This window comes from Neolamprologus brichardi, chromosome 2 (assembly GCF_056152115.1).
Source record: "Neolamprologus brichardi isolate AB-2024 chromosome 2, ASM5615211v1, whole genome shotgun sequence".
Classification (NCBI taxonomy): domain Eukaryota; kingdom Metazoa; phylum Chordata; class Actinopteri; order Cichliformes; family Cichlidae; genus Neolamprologus; species Neolamprologus brichardi.
In genome coordinates, this window is record NC_142105.1 from 22289009 (window position 1) to 22305636 (window position 16628).

Genomic DNA, 16628 nt, shown 5'->3' on the forward strand with positions numbered 1-16628 from the left:
CCCTTTTTTTCTGTCATTCTTCGTCAGTCTGTCTATAAAGCTTACATTCATTTCAGCAAATCAGAGCAACATCTATACGCTTTGCTAAACTCATTATTGCACTGTGATATTTATGCATTTTACTTACTTTGCAGTGGTTACAGCTGGTAATAAATGAGTGTGTGCTACCTATCTACTTCTGTGTTTTTGTTGTGGAAAAGGGAAGGGAACCCATCATAATCAGTACTGTCTAAATCATTTTATCAATTCACTGCTTGGTCATTTCCTAACGCAGTACTATGAGAAAAAGCAGATTAAACTCACTTGAGGGGTATATTTACATGTTACCCATTTCCTTCAACATTTTTAGGTCTCAACCCCAATTTTCTACTTGCGTCATAACAATAGTTCATTAATGATGTTTAAAACTGATACTATTTCTTCAAACACTTTTCAAACACAGTATCGACAGTGAAGATTCTTTATGTTTGTTGTGAAAGTATAATATGTATTGAAAAATCTTTGGTTATTTTGAGTCTTTTGCACTTTTTTTGGCGTGTAAGAAGCATACAAGCCACAGCAACTGTGTTGTGTAAAAAGCTTGTTCTTGTCAGGCCATACTACGAATGTGAGCCATATGAAATACTATAAACTACTTCGATACAACATATACCATTATAGGATCTGCAATCAAAGTTACTTATGTAGTACTCATCTAACATTAGTCTGATGAAATGTCTCTAGAAACTCGGTTACTTGGTGATCTACTTCCACAAAACTCTATGAAATCAGAAATTGTGCTTTTGTCGACACTCAATAACGCCCTCACAGGTCAGTGGAGATGGTACTTCGTTTCACCCTCAGGCTGCCGCCCCAGCCGCGGGGACAAGTGTTGTAGGAGTGGAGGCCGGGCGAGCGGAGGCCTGAGTCTTCGGATTCAACAGAGGCGTCGGAGTCGGTCAGGGAGCGAGTGTGGTAGAGACGCACAGGAGAACAGATTCTCTGAGTTGGAGTTGGGGGAGGGCTGGTGAAAGTAGGGGACTGTGCCCCCAGTGACCGTGACTGGAAGAGGTTGACGGGTGGTTTCTGACCGTCGTAGCTCAGTGATGAGATAGGAAGACTGTGACCGCTTAGTGCACCAGGAGAAGGGCTGTTTTTACGTTTGGCTGCATTGATGATATTTTTGGCCAGCAGGCGATGGTTGGCTTTAGAGTCCAAGTTGTTAACTGTGGGAGACATGCAGCGACTGTCTTTGGGCAAGGAAACAGGAGAGGTGACGGAGGATGTGTACAGAGGTTTAGTGGTAGAGAGAGAGAAACTGGTTTGAAAGTGTGAAGGAGACTGAGAACGTGAGCCCCATGGAGGAGAGACAGGAGATGTGACTGTAGATGGCTGGGATGGTCTGGATGTGGAAACTAAGAAGCTAGAGGACTGGACCTTCTGGCTTACTAATGGGGATTGGCATCTTGATCCCCAAGGAGGTGTGTGTGGTGAAGTCGCTGTAGATGATTGGGGAGGTTTAGATGAAGAAAATGAGAAACCAGTGGAGGGCTTGTTGTTCTGGGTCCCCATTGGGGATTGGCACCTTACACCCCAAGGAGGAGAAAGGGGAGAAGGAGATGTAGAAGTTTGGGAAGCAGGAATTGGGGAAATGATAGCGGACTGGCTGACCACTGGGGACTGACATCTTGAACCCCAAGGAGGAGAGCGTGGAAAGGTGGCTGTAGATGTTTGTGAGGGTCTGGATGTGGAAGTGGAGGTAACTGTAGAAAACAGGATATTCTGAGTGCTCATAGGCGATTGGCATCTTGAATTATTACGAAACGATACAGGGGACGTGACTGAACGGATGGAGCTAGTGAGGGGTGGTGGGCTTGTTTGGAGGCTAGAAGTCCAGCTTCCAGTAGCTGGGCCGCCCGGGTTGCCTGTGAGGTTAGGTGTCCTGGTTGGTGTAGGTGTCTCACTGGGAACTTCAGCAGGAGTGGACTCCTTTGGTGTCTGTTGGATCAGGACAAGTGTTTCTTTAATCTCTTAGAAATATGTATTCAAAAACACAGTATATTAAATACACAATAACTTAGGCTATAGTATTGTTAAGCATGGGGATAAGTAAATGAATCTAAAAGGTTTTTAATGAAACTGTGTCAGGATGTGTTGTTCGGAGAGTCTGTTCAGATGAAACTTCACACAATACACCCAGAAGATCAACCAAGTAAACTTAATAAGTGAACCTGTGATGATAAAACTGTGCCCAGCCTGTGCCTCAGCAGCATTCAGGTTATATTTATGCACTCCCTCCATCTGTATGTGTTTATCCAGCCTCCCCTGGCTACCAGCCCACACAGGCCCTGTCTTAAGTGTCTCTCTCGGGTTACTGTCATCTGGCTTTCCCGTAGAGGATAACCTTTGCAGAGATATGAAGTTACCTGACAGAAGCAAGGCTCGCATCCATCTCATGTCTATTCTAATTAGGGAATACTCCCACTCAGTATGATATTATGAGGAAACTAACCTGCTAGGATCACCTTCCCGAGAAGTTATGGTCTCATAAGTCGAATGTTAATGGTCATATTTCAAAGGCCTAGGTCAGGAGTCATAGCATTTGTCTAAATTTCTGACCCCCTCAAGGTCAGCCAGGGCAGAGTTCAGGCCTTAACATGAATACGCATAACTCAAATTGTTATGGGGGAAAAAAACATCATGTAATGGAAAGCTTCAGTTTTTTCCCCAGAACTTTAAATGTCACACGCTGTGTAACAAAATAGATCTCTCCCCCCCCCGCCGCAAGCTATCTGTGTACTTCAAGGAGGTATAAATTTTATTAGCGTGTTTCCAGTGATTGCTTAAAAGGCAAAAGAGTGAAAGTGGCAAACAATTAACATTGGAAAAAGCCAGTGAAGTCAGGAAATGAGGAAAAAAAGTCAGAATGGAATCCGTGTAGAGGGTTAGCATGAAGCTTTAATCAGAGGAAGCAAAGGTTCAGTCGTACATAAAACAATCGGATAGAACAGACGGAAAAGAGCAGCAAATCAAGGTTTGTGAAATGAAACAGACACAGTCCCTGTGCTCTGGAAAACAACAGCGTTTGATGACGGAATTACTGCTTCAAGTCATGAAAAACAAAAATATGTATATAGCAGGCAGATTTGAAACACCTAAGAATTCAGGCACACACCATATAGTTAAGTAGAGCATGCTGAAAAGCAGAGTAAATTAGCATGAAGGCATAAAGATAGAAAAGTAGTTCTCTTGCTGCAACTTTCATGTCAGTGAACAGCATTAAATTGCAAATCGTAGATCATAAAGCAGATGCTAGACCATCTGTTAAAGTGCTTTGTGAAGCAGCATCACCCGGGTGCCCAGTGGAAAAAGTGTGAGGCTGTTTCTCATCATATTTTAAAATGTGCTGAAAATGGACGTTCTTGAGTGCTGATGTGCTTCGCGGCTTTGGGAATGGCAGTTGATTTTCATTACGCTGAGGCACATTTTACATTTTCGAAGGATAATTACCAGTCTTTGGGGTTTTTTTACTGACAAAAAAGACAAATAATATGCACTGAACAGAAGATAAGACACAGATAGCCATGGCTAAAACTGTTAATCTGTCAGTAGTTTGATGAAGATGTTACATAGTGTCTAAGAGACACATAAATTCTCTATAATGTGTGGGATTATAGTAATAAGAGGCACAAGAAAAAGAAGAAGGCACACGTTAAACAGGCAGTGTAATGAATCGTAAGTTTTAGCCCTATTAAAATCACTTCTGCAATCATGTGTTTAGTATCTAAAAAAACCCAAACATTTTCTTTCAACACATTTTCTAAAAATGGTACAAAGAGGGGCTCCACACCTGCGGTGCAATCCCTGCCTTTTTGGCAGAAAATGTGGGCCTTGGTGCCTGTACTGATGACCGGGGAGAGGACACCCTGTCTGGAGAAAAAGCAGACATCGGAGAGCTGATCCTTGGATGACCAGATGTCGGATTTGAAGGATAATCTGGTCCTCCTGTAGGTCTGAGAGGTATTTGAGGAGACATGCACTGGGCACTGAAGTTAAAGGGAGGATTCTTAGGGAGTGAAGTCTGTCGGGAGAAAGTTGGAGTGGCGAGCTGGTTCCTGGCCTGTGGTGCTCCTTTGGGTAGGGTACTGATGGGGTCCTTGACTGGGTTAATGATGAAGAGAGAAGAGTTAAGCTGGTATGGCCGGTGCCTCGACAGATCCATCTCTATCTTGGAGCAACCATTTTCCAAAGGCGGCGGCTCTGGAACTGGCTCTGGTGGTGGAGGTTTTTTCATTGGTTTCTGCTTGACTGCTTGTTGCGCCTTGAGATTTTGTGAAAGTTGAGCACACATGTCAGAGTTTTTAGCGATAGCTTTGACCCTACCAGGCATGTTTGATGGGTAAACCCAAGATGGTGGCAGAGACATTGTAGGAGAAGGAGATCTAATTTGGCCTGCGTTCTGATTCTCAACCACATATTTTTCCATCCTGGACTGACGCTTAGCAAACAGTTCAGCACCTTTTCCGGACACATTTGTAAGCGACTGCTCCGGTTGGTGCTCTGCCCTCGGTCGGGTCCTCGAGCTCTTGAGACAGGAGGACCATTCTGGAGCTCTTGCTCCCTCTGTCCTGTCCTCTTCCTTGGCGAGGAAGTTGGAGGCTTCTGCACCCAGAGCCAGTAACTCTTCCTCAGATCCTGGCTCAGGGACAGATTTGTGTCCATGCTTCTTTCTTTCATCCGCTCCTTGCACTAGAGAAAGTAGCTCGGGGTTTGGAGCAACCACCGGTTTCTCTTTGAATGTGAACATTGACTTTTTATTTGCCCTCCTGGCAGCACCCTCCTCAAGTATTCCTGTTTTGATTGGTGTTGTCATCGTCCTCTCCCCTGATGGCTTAGGAACAAAAGTGGAGGGTTTCGGGGCTGTGGGAGGGCCATAATGGGGCAATTGTGAATACTGGGAAGCAGAGAAATGGGATGACAGAGGAGAAGAAGGAGACATGACAGGAGACATTGGAGGTGGACTGGAGTAGTAAGTCTGTGGGGGCTGGTTTGTAAAAGAGGGTAGAGGTGGTGTGGGATATGACGGAGGCGGAGGAGGAGGTGAGGCCACCACAGGCTGGGGGACAGTAAAAGCAGGGAGAGGAGGTGTGGAGTAGGAAGGAGGAGGGGGGATGTCCATGACAGGCCTGACGGTCTCCGGAGACTGCACCGTGGGCGGAGAGAAGAAAGGTCTGGCAGTTCTATTGATGAAGGAGCTTGCCTGCTTAGATGTGGGCACCTTCTCAGGACCAGAGGCACCATGACAGCCATTAGGAAGCTTTCCAGCAGGATCTGGCCCTGTTTGCCTCCCATTTATCTCTGCTTCTCCTTCAGCATGTACTGACACTATCACATCAGTGGTTTTACTCCCTGGCGGAGTCTCACGCTCGGCCTCATCCTCTAGATCCTCGTGAAATTGATGTCGTGCCTCTTCCTCTTGCTCCTCCTTGACAGGGAGGAAGTGTCTCTCTTGCACAACACTGTCATCAGTGTCTTCTTCTTTGTGGAAATCCTTAGCCGGCTTATCCATGATATCTCCCACTGAGCGTACTCTTGCAGGTGTTGAGAAGACCGGCTTGTCAGCGGTCGTGTTCTTTAAGTTTAGGTCTCTGTCCTTTTCCTCACTGCTCCTCTCTGCCCATGTCAGTTTGTTGGATGGGGGGTTCGTTTTCACATCCTCAGCTCTGTCCTCCTCTGACCTTTCTCCACAGCTCTCAAGTGTGAAGGCGTTGACTCTCTGCTTACGCCGATTAAAGAGCTGAACACCCCTGGACTTGGAGTTGGAAGGGACGGTGAGCTGAGCAGCAATGATCTGACTCTTGACGCGAGCCTCCTTTAGCTCCTTCTCTGACAAACTGGCACTCCTGGTCAGATCTAAAGCAAAACACACAGGAGAAAACACAAGAAAGGAAGTTCAGCTAAAAGAAAAAGACAAAGGAGTTTTGCCTTCTTGTCTATATTAAATAATAAAAGGAGTAAGACCTCTGTAGACTTGGCAACGTGCTGCTATGCAGAGACAACTCCCTAGCATGTAATTAAAGTTTGCCAAACTGTTTTCATGAACAAATAGAAAGAACCAGAAAGGGTGATTTTTAACAAGTGTGGGATATAAATATTCTCTTTAAAACCCACATAACTGTTTTGGCACCATGTGGTTTTGATTGCTTTTTTTCCCTTTTTTTTTATTTCAGAGTACCGGTACTTTTGATTTCAACCAATCTAGCAAGGGTTTTTTCCCCTTGTGGACATTTGACTCAGCAGACCAGAGCTGTAGGCAATGAGCCAGGAGACGTAGGCGGAGAAGCATTTGAAATAAACATGTCAACAGCTGCTTTACTAAAGTTAATAAAAATTAAAACAAACAACAACAAAAAAAGATCAAGGTCAATGTCGAAAGCTGCAAAATAGGGAAATTACAGCGAGTCGGTGTCTTACCTTGATTTCATAGGTTTGCTGATTACTGGAATTATAAAATAAATGATAGTTTGTTTTCTGAGCTTGAGAGCTCCCTTTTAGGCGGCAGAGCTATTTCCTTCTGCAGTAGTCCCTCCCTGAGCATTCCTCCACTGAGAAAACTCCCTGCCTGTGCTTCCAGCATGCCTTTGGTTTCTCTCTGTACTTAATTTGTGCAGAACTGCAGCTCAAACCCTTAATAGACCATTTTCACAATCTAAAACTAACCCAGAAAAATCACATTTTTTCACTGCCCTCTATAAACATACTATACAATTAAGTGTTCCCACTTAAAGTATAGTGAACACATCACTCTTCAAAGTCCACAAGAGGAAAATCAAAGCTGCATCTTTTGCCTTTTTTTTTTTTTAGCTCTATAAAAACCTGTAGTCAGAGTCTCTTTGTCGTTATGGTGACACATCTGGTAGATTATTCACCGAAAGCATGTTACTCTGATGGAAGATATTTAAAATCCCTGCAGGACGTTTCTCAGACAGCTAGCTCAGCCATGACTGTTTTTTTTTTTTTTTTCATTTATTAAGGTGATGAATCCAGACAGCTACATTATTTGATGTAATCATGTGCCAATCATAATAATTATGCATAAATCAGTCACTTGTAAAGCTGTCCTATAGAACTGAGTCGGCATGTAGTTTTCGCTGGCACAGAGTGTAAAGCCAACACGATCATTCCCCCCAGTTAAAAGGAATAATATGCATCTGTCACTGATTTGACAGACTAAATCTGGCCCTCAGTAATTGAATCAGCTCCTTGTGAGGTATCCTTGAGCTTTTTTTTTTTACATAAACTTAGCTAAAGTTCAAGAGCATACGTGTGCCATCCACTCTTTATTATTTTTTTCATGAACCATGCACCCTGGACCTGCTCTAATAACAAGCAGCGTGTTAACAAAGTTATCCTCTGTGATAATAACGATGATGACGGCGGTTATGTCTGCAAAAAAATGGATAAGTATAGACTATGTTAAATCACGCACCTGACACCAACATGATCTATCCCCCATATTAGATATTTGTTCCAGTATAACAAGGATAAACACATTACCACACCTTAGACAAGCAGTCCTCTCATAACTACTGGCATGAGCATAAATCACCTTCTTTTATAGACTGCTACACAGAAATGAGCCTACCTATCTCACAGGTACTTTATGTAGACTTGCTGCCTTTTATCATTGTCGTCACTGTAAGCAGTAGCACCACCAGGGGTCCCAGTGACCATTTTTATGAGCTATTTGCTGTTTATAATTCACGCTACCTGAATATACCGGAGCAGAGAGGCTTGAAATGAAGTGTCCTTGCTATAAACATCTACCTTGAGTGGGAGCCAGCTCTGTTATCAAGTAACATTTCAGGAGCAAATCCCAAGCGGTACCTTTTACTTAATTTGAATTTTGATTTTAATTAGCGTTAAATTCTCAAGTTTTTAAGCTAATCTTACGGAAAATTCCAAAAGCAAAAAAAGCTGCAGTTATTTTGCATAAAATGTATATTTTAATCAACAACAAATACATAAAAATGCTCAGGTTAGGCTCAAAAGTACAGATTGCATGATTACACACAAATCTCAGTGATCTTTACCTTTTTAGTTATAAGGAGAAATAACTTTAAGCTTATGAGCGAGCGTCTTCTACAGAAACACTGCCAATAGTAAGTCATATTTCTTCATAAAAGAGACAAGCACAAGCTGCTTCAACATGTTAACATATTCTCACATTTCTTGAGTTTTCTGAAAGCCTGCTTCTCTTGCTGGATCCACTCTAGTGTCTAATCCCTTACCTTTTTCAAGTGAAAACTCAGGGCTCCGCTGTTTTGTAGTACTTCCACAAGAGTTTTCAATTTAACTGCGCCTGATAGCTTCACACCCCCTTTCTGGAGCGAGGTGGGATCGGATTTCTTTTCCCCTGCAGTCCAGCACACAGACAGGCAGGCAAGCAGGCAGGGGAGGAAAGGAAGGGAAGAAGGGGGGAAAGGCGGGGAGGGCGTGTAGCTGGAGGCTGTGCTCTCTGTCACTCAGCCTCCAGCGTTGTTTTACTTTTTCAGATCTGTGCCATCGCACTTCCACTTCCACATCCACTTCCCTAATTATATATATATATATGTGTGTGTGTATAAAAAAAACTGGGACGTGACTGCTTGACAAATCTGGGTCTTTCATTTTAGAAAGCTTTACAGAGGCTGCACTTTATTTTGAAAGTTCAGGAGATGGGTGCAATCAGCGGTAAGTAGTCAGCAGCTTATCTCTGTCTGATGTCCTCTGCCCTTGCTGCCCTCAGTGCACGTCTCGCACTCGCTCCAACTAAGTGTCTGCCCTCTTTGAACCCTAAGGCCTCCAACCTGCAGGAGTGGGATAGGAATTTCCTGTCCAACATTAGAGTCAAAACTCAGCGCTCAACAGCGATGCAAGAGCCCCTACATCATATTGCCTACCCTTACTCCTTCACCTCCAACTTTCTCTACCTCTGCCCTCTGCCCTATCACCTCATCCCAGCACGGGTGAGATCAGACAGGAAAGCTCCCCCCGCCCTCACGGCAGCGGGATTTAAGTCAGGGAGGCCAACCCTGCTTTTGTGTATCAAAGGTCAGATTACCCTGTCGGATGTTATCTTTCTCCGGGTGATGGCTGTGGGGTGAGCATGGATGACAGCACCAGCCCCTGCGGGTGATGCGTGAAGCGGTATGGAAAGACGAGGATTAACAGAGGTCCTGAGATCCTACCAGACTGAATGTGACCTAAACTCTCAGCAGATTCCCCTGGGAGGAATAAAGAAATCCAGTTCAGAGGTGGAAACCAAGCTCTCCTGCTCATAGCGTTACTGTTTCACGTGTTAGGAAAGATCCCACCGGAGCAGTTGTCCACTTTCTCCGCCGCCTTTTTGTTGTTCTAGTGATCTCTGTTTCATTTGAGGAAACTAGTGAGTAATGAGTGATAGGAAGGGTATTGGAAGCCCACAGGCTATAGATCCATATCAGGAACAATTATTTGAAGGCTGGGAACCTTTTTAATGCACAATGCCTTTTTACTCACTTTGAATAGTGCATCTGAAAAACTTGTCACCACCCACCAGTAGTCATGTTTTCTGTCTTTTCATGGATTCAACATTTCTATTTTAAAACAGGTTTTTTGAAGTTAAGTTGGCAGCTGTAGAGGTAAAAAGCAGAGGGGCATTTCCAAACAACGTCTCCCACAAGTTAGCCTGTTATTGCCTGTGGCCGGGTTGTATATTAAGACAGCCCTTTAGCAGTGAGGCATGATTGCATTGGCACAGCTGCTACAAGAACCTGTATTTTTATGACACGGAAACAGATGTCTCAGAGACCAGCTCATTGTGTCAAGTTGCTCTGATGAGTCCAGACTCAGAAACAAACCACTGAATGTGCATTTAGAGTTACATTTTCTTGTAAGAAGTCCAAATAAGGAGAGAAAATAGCAAATAAACAAGCACTTACTTGTTTTCCGGCTCATGTGTTCTTTGTTGAATCCTGTCTTCTCCCATGACGCATTGTAGTCTGTCCCACGGGTCTGCACGTCTTGAGTTAACTGGAGAGGTTTTCTCAAGCCCCCCGGGCTCCAGCTCACCCCTCTCCTGATAGACGTATGTCCCTTCTCCATCTCCATCGCCGTCTGTCGCAGCAGGAACAAACCCTCAACGCGGGAGGGAGAAACGCTAGTGCTTTGTCCTGCTCGGCTCAGTCTCCTCTCCCGAAAGGATGAAGCAACTGGTGAAAGATGAAGTTTTACTCCTTACTGGCAAACAGTGAATTAGCTGAAAGAAAACACCCACGCAGAAGATGAGGGAAAGGTAGTAGTTCAGTTTTCCCAGTTTCTGTTTCCGGTTACGGCTCCCCTTTCAGCAATAATTCTTCCAAATGTTGTCCTGCAGACAGCCGAAATTTGACGGAAGAAGCGTGTTCTTGCATTGGTCTTCATGAAGTATTATCCTGCATCTAATGGGACCTCCCAGGAGGGTCAGCTTCGATGAGCATTGGATGAGCTCCCATGGATAAATGCCACGAAAATTGCACAAGATTGTTGTGCTGTGCTAAAATTCTGGCACGAAGGGCTGAGAAAGAGTCCAAGCTTCTCTACTCACATCTCACTAATACTCCTTTTTTTTCTTTCCCAGATGTTGCTCTTCCTTCTCTTCTATTTTAGTCACAAAAACAAGTTTTTCGCCTGCACCCCAATCTTCAACTCGCAGATGACTTTTCTTTTGGAGAAAAGGGATCTGCCCTTTATCTCATAGATCATAACTCTTGAGTGGCTCGCAGGGAAGCTGTGTATATGAGCGGCTTCCTGCTTTTGGGTGCGTGTGAGGAATAGCATTTCATACTGGAAAGGTCACTGCAGAGGCTGGTTTGTATTCAGTGTTCAAAAGCATTCAATTAGGGCTGCTTTCATCTGGTGTCCCGTGTTATTTCTCAGGCATTAAAGCCAAACACGGTCTCTGAAAGTAAAATGATCGATTTCATTCTTCTGCTTTTGAGGAAAGCCATATGTGAGGATGAAGATTCCTATTTCATGCGGCGGATGTTCTGACTTCCACTGAAACACATCAGGGGGCTGCAGCTAAGACTTCAACAGTTCCACCAGTTTGGCTGATTGTTGGATCACAGATCGCTGCTCTGTTCTGTGTTCGCTGTATGCCCAGAAACGCCTGCAAGAAAAAGGAGAATATGCAGTTATGTCAAAGGTCAAATCTATTTTAGGTCAAATAAAAACTGTATGATGCATCTAACCAGTGTTGTCTTTTTTAAATAATTTCACTGCTTCGTACACGATTTCAGGAAGGCTTCTGATATTTAAAGACTTTTTAATGACGTGGTCTGAAGAACATCATTTACCTAACTCTTCTGATGAAAGTTTAGTTAGTTTACTCCCAAAAATAAAAGCATCAAACTCAACTTATCTCGGTTTGTAAGACGGCAGGAGTCTGACTCTCTGTCTTCAGAGGTAAAGATCAGGCTTCTCACTTTGAAGTGCAGTCACACTAATGGTGCAAAGTCGGAAACGAGAGGCGCCTTTTTTTTTAAAAAAGAGTCTGATAAACTCTGTTGTCTCCCATGAAGGGAGGAAGGCTGCAGTCCATTCAGGTTTGAGTGTTTAGGATCTACTGTGTATTAAACCTGTCAGACACAACTTATCCCTGCCTCAGGGTCTGTGATGCGATAGAGCACACTGAGAAAGTGAATGTGGACTTAAGCTTTCCATTCAGCGTGAAGTAAAGAGAGAAACAAAGACATGAATATCTTGCAGTGACATTAAGTGGGCACACATCCTCCTTCACTCTGACCCTGTAGAGTATTTCTTTAGATCAGCAGTGTCATGTTCCTCCTTCAAAGCCAACAGGAGCCACTGGCAACATTTGTAACGGTAAACCACTGTTTGCACATCTCCTTGTCCTTGATCGGACTTGCCTCACCTCGAAGCTGATTGGGGTTTCATTTTTGCTTGTGAGTCACTGCTCATGAGTGGGAGGCTTGTTCAAAAACTGCACACACACACACACATTTCACACTTATTATTTTTAAATGCCTTTTCTGAGATTCCTGAGAAGCAAAGCAATGCTGCTTTCTCGAGGTGTCTAAGCACCGTAAACTTGTTTGGATCGTTTGAAGGCTGTGTTTTTGTTTCGTAAAATAACAACTGAGTCATGAAAATTCATAGCAGGGCTGCGCATTAGTCCCTGGACACAATCAGCCCAAACAAAACCCTGCCCCACCTCCCCGCTGTAAAAAAAAAAAACCCAACAACAATCCTAGCTTACTGGCATGATCGTGTCAAGTGACATGAAGGCTGGTATTGTTTAGATACTCTGACAATCGCTCTTTGATTCCTCCAGATGTGCGATCTGTGCTTGGATCACTCAGAAAGCGACACTGTCTCTTCACATTAGCTTTCACCGTGTCACTTTCCTGCAGTGGTTTTCTGATATTTTTCTTCACTCGCAGTCAGTGTTGGTCAAGTTACTTGAAAAAAGTAATCAGTAATTAATTACTTGTTAGTTTTAATCTTTTACCTTTATGCATGAAGCAAAATTTTAATTATATGCACCATTCTCTGACTGGAAGAAATTAGTTTAACATTTAAACCTATTTTCTGCACATTCCAGCACATAATATATATATATATTGTGTTTACACTCACTCTTTCAGATGCAAGTAAAACACAGCAGAAAATAAATAAAGTCAAAGACTAGCGGTCCTTTTGCTCTATTTTCACCTGTAAAGCAGGAGTAGGGTAGGCGGAGGGTTATCCTGGTGCAGGTGTGCCGCAGCGGTCAGTGGAAGGATACGGCAGTTTCTCTGTGAGTTTCCCATTACGTCGTAGCGCACTCGGTGCTTGCTTGGAAGTTTAGGGGTTTTTTTTTCGCTGTAAAAAGAAGTTTTCTTCCCACGCACAACGGACACTAATGTTTTTGTCACTTTTTATGGAATCAAACTCAAAGTAAGGTCAGTTACTTCCACGCTTTAAACGCTGCACGCTCATACTCTCTCCCGCACTCGATATATGATCCATTGTTGATCTGCACACAGCTGTTGTCACGCACGTGGCACTCGCTTACGTCACTGTCATGAGACATTCTCGCAAGAAAATCACGGTTTTAGTAACGCAGTAACGCAGCGTTCCTACGGGAACGTAACGGTAATCTAATTACCGTTTTTGCAATAGTAATCCCTTACTTTACTCGTTACTTGAAAAAAGTAATCGGATTACAGTAACGCGTTACTTGTAACGCGTTACTGCCCATCTCTGCTCGCAGTTGTCTTTGTTTCCCGTCTCCACAGAGAACATAGGTGAACACGTGTGGAGGACATGTCCCAACACCCCTGGTTTAAACATGGGTTGATTGCCAACTTTGATCCAGTCTGCAAATATTTATTAAGTGACAGACAAGGAACAGATGTAAGAACTCTACATGAGCAGAGGCTCTGGCTCAGGAAACAAAACACCAGCATATGGACTTTTGAAATCTGCATCTGTCCCAATCCTTTCTTTATCTCTTTTGCTTTCTACTTTTTATTTATCACGGCTTGTTAATACACAGCTTGATGTTGTATTTCTCCCAAACAAACCTGTGATATCTATCCCACTCTGGCGATTATGTGCTTGCCATATGTAATAGTCTGATATCTCTTCCACCACCACCACCACCACCACCACCTGGTCTCCAATTACTTTAAAGTTCAAAAAGTATTTCGCAGTGCCCACCTGTCCCGTTTGGCTTCCACCCCGGCACAATATTCCTATGCCACCCAACTGCCTCCGTGATCAGGAATCAAGGATCTAATTTACAGTTTGGCCCCGCAGGCTGGTTTAATGTGTAATCACAGAGTTCCTGTCCATCATCAGCTCATGATGGATTCATACCAGACAGCAAATCTATCCCTCTGCCCTCTGCGGCGCGTCTCACATAGCGACAGCGCACAAAAGAAATTGCTTTTGGCACCCTTACAAAACCTTAATCACTCATTTGTCCCTCATGGCTGTTGTCTTGTGTGTTTATTACACATCTGCATCAGTAGTCAGCTTGTAGAATGCGTGTCTTCCACCTAATAGCTCACAAAGCGCATGTAGTTTCACCCCAGTAACGGCATCTGCACATCATCAGTTGCTCGGGGCGCACATGAGCGGATGTCAGGTGAGCGCGCATTCCACCTACTCTGTGACTTGAAGTGTATCATTTACCCAGCTTATAATGAGGCATCGGGTCAGAGCATTGACTTGAACTGCAAGCCTTTATGACTGAATCCCTGAGGGGAAGATCTGTTGTGTGTCTGCTATTGTCTGTCTTTTGCTGGGATGTTTTACAGTTAGCAAAAAAAAAAAAAATTAAATAAATAATTTAACAGTAAAGGCTAAAGGCTTTAGCGGGGCCTCTCTCTCTCGCTCACTCTCTCTTGTTTAAACAAAGAGCTATTCAAGGGCCCTCGCAGCACTACAAAATAATTTGGGCTAGTGCTCCAAAATGGGCATTCCTGCTTCATAATTCCTCAAGAGGCTGTGATAGTTAACATGCCGCAGCTTGTGCAAGCTGACGACAGACATCTAAAACATTGCAAAGAGTCGTCCCCAATGAAACGAACAAATGTCTCTCTCTGTTTGCCATTGCCGAGAGTGCGATCATAAATCATGCAGTGGGAAGACCTTGTAATAAAGCGCCTGCATCGCGCGCAGCTCATCCTGCTCTCGTTGTCACAGGTGGGGAACTTCAAGAGGTGAAAATAAATACTTGAAGTAGGTGTGTGTCATCCAGTGCCAAGAGGGAGGCACCTCCTTGAAACAATCAGTCATAATCTGAAAAACCGTTAGACATCAAAGGCAGCGGGCACAAACACTTTTTTAAAAATGTAAAGTTGCAAGCAGGAAACTACTGGCTTTCTGTTCGCACTGAGACATTTGACAAAGTAGGTTTCTGCTGTTTCAAAGCATCTCCCATTACAGCAAAAATAAAGGAGGTGTAGTTTGCTAATCTGTGTAACACACTGTAACACATAGCAGAACAAAGCCTCCTGTTGCTCCCCCATAAAGCAGTTAATGGGCCTCACCTGTAACAGGAAGCAATTACTTATATATGCTATGCGTAAGTCAATACAGTCTCCAGTCAGGACTTTAATTGGATACACCCTCTAATGTTACACAGTGAAGTTCAAGTCTATAACATGGCCACAGAGCGGGCTCCACACAGTCAGGACAATAGGCCTGGATATCAGTGACCACAGTACTAATGTAGCCAGCCAACACCCCCACCCCAACAACCCCTGCAAGCCTACAGCCTTTGCCAAGGGAAAAAACAGCAGCCACAGATGTTTGTCATCTACTCAAACAAAGACTTTCAGAGTTTCCCTCCTCTTCTGCCCCAGTTCGTCGCATTCCCCGGTCTCTCTCTCCTCTTTCCCCAAGCAAAGATACTGTCTTCTTACCCCATAAAGATAAACTTAATAGGCTCCAAGTGACAAAGTCTGGTGCAAGCAAAGATAAAATTCCATGATTCATTAAAGCAACCCCCCCCCCCACACACACACACCCTCCCTTTTCTTTTCTTTTCTTCTTTTTTTTGTTGGTTAGGTTTGCTGCTCACCTGTACTCCGGTGCGTCTGGCTGTTTGAGGCGGCGAGGGTGTGTACTGCCCCTTTTCAGTTCCTACGAGTGTGCGAGCATACCTCCCCTTTTTACCTCTTCTCTCCCTCTCCCTCTAACTCTCTCTCTCTCTCGCTCAGTCGAAGCAGACGAAGGATGGGGTGGGGGGGTGGGGGGGTGGGGGGGTGAATTGGAACACAGAAGGCTCTTTGTCTGGGATTTTTTCATATGGTTTCCTTCAAGCTTGCATACTGAACACATTATGCCATAATATATTTTCATATTCAACGCAGGGATGTTGAGGGACCAGTAGGCCCCCGCTCTGTTCTCTCCCCACTTCTTTGTTTCATTCTTGACCCATTTCCCCCACCGTGCACACCCGGGCAGAAAAAAAAAATCCAAAGAAAAAGTGAAAAGTATGCAGGAAAAATGCCAGGCTGGGTTTTCCTCTAAACTCCAAGAATTTCTCGATGCACTTCTTACATGTCTCCAAATATTAAAAGTCAAGGGAACAGATTTCTGTTTGAGATATGCAAACATAAGCTCCACCGAGCTTCTTACCTCAGACGTCCAGATTCCTCACGATAGTAACTTTACATTCATATTTGATGTACAGTACACGACATTTGGCCTTTTCCTCTGGGATGTTAATCTTAAGATTATGGACGTGCACTCCATATCGCCGAAGATTTACATACTCGAAAGATCCCTCAAGTACCATAAAATGTCAGTAACATCTGGTAAGTGTCTGAGCCTTAAAATGATTAGATCTGTAGATTTATAGAGGAACGTTTCACCTTCTTCTTCAAAATCCTTTGTGCAGAGACCTGAAAGCCTTCAGCGAGATGAGGACTGACTGCGGGCACTGGATTTTTGGATACACAATGGAGCCTGCTTGGCTAGGTCATATGCTTGAAAAATGTATCTTGAACAGCTGCCAGGCTTTAGGAATAACATCTTAATCACCCTTCAGCCACAGGACAAGCTAACTTTATTTAATGGTGCACTTATTCTGATTGTGGTTCACCACTCTTTCAAAGAGCAGGTCACCCAAA

The 16628-nt window shown here is 44.0% G+C and overlaps 1 protein-coding gene across 1 annotated transcript; it reads right to left on the reverse strand.

Moving 5' to 3' along the window:
• Nucleotides 1-291: 291 nt before the first annotated feature.
• Nucleotides 292-15635, reverse strand: synpo (synaptopodin). Its single transcript, XM_006781662.3, has 4 exons — nt 15575-15635; nt 9942-11149; nt 3830-5892; nt 292-1977 (listed from the first exon to the last, which is right to left on the reverse strand). Exons 2-4 carry the CDS (start codon nt 10108-10110, stop codon nt 805-807), a joined length of 3405 nt encoding a protein of 1134 aa, XP_006781725.2. The 5' UTR covers nt 10111-11149; nt 15575-15635; the 3' UTR covers nt 292-804.
• Nucleotides 15636-16628: the final 993 nt, after the last annotated feature.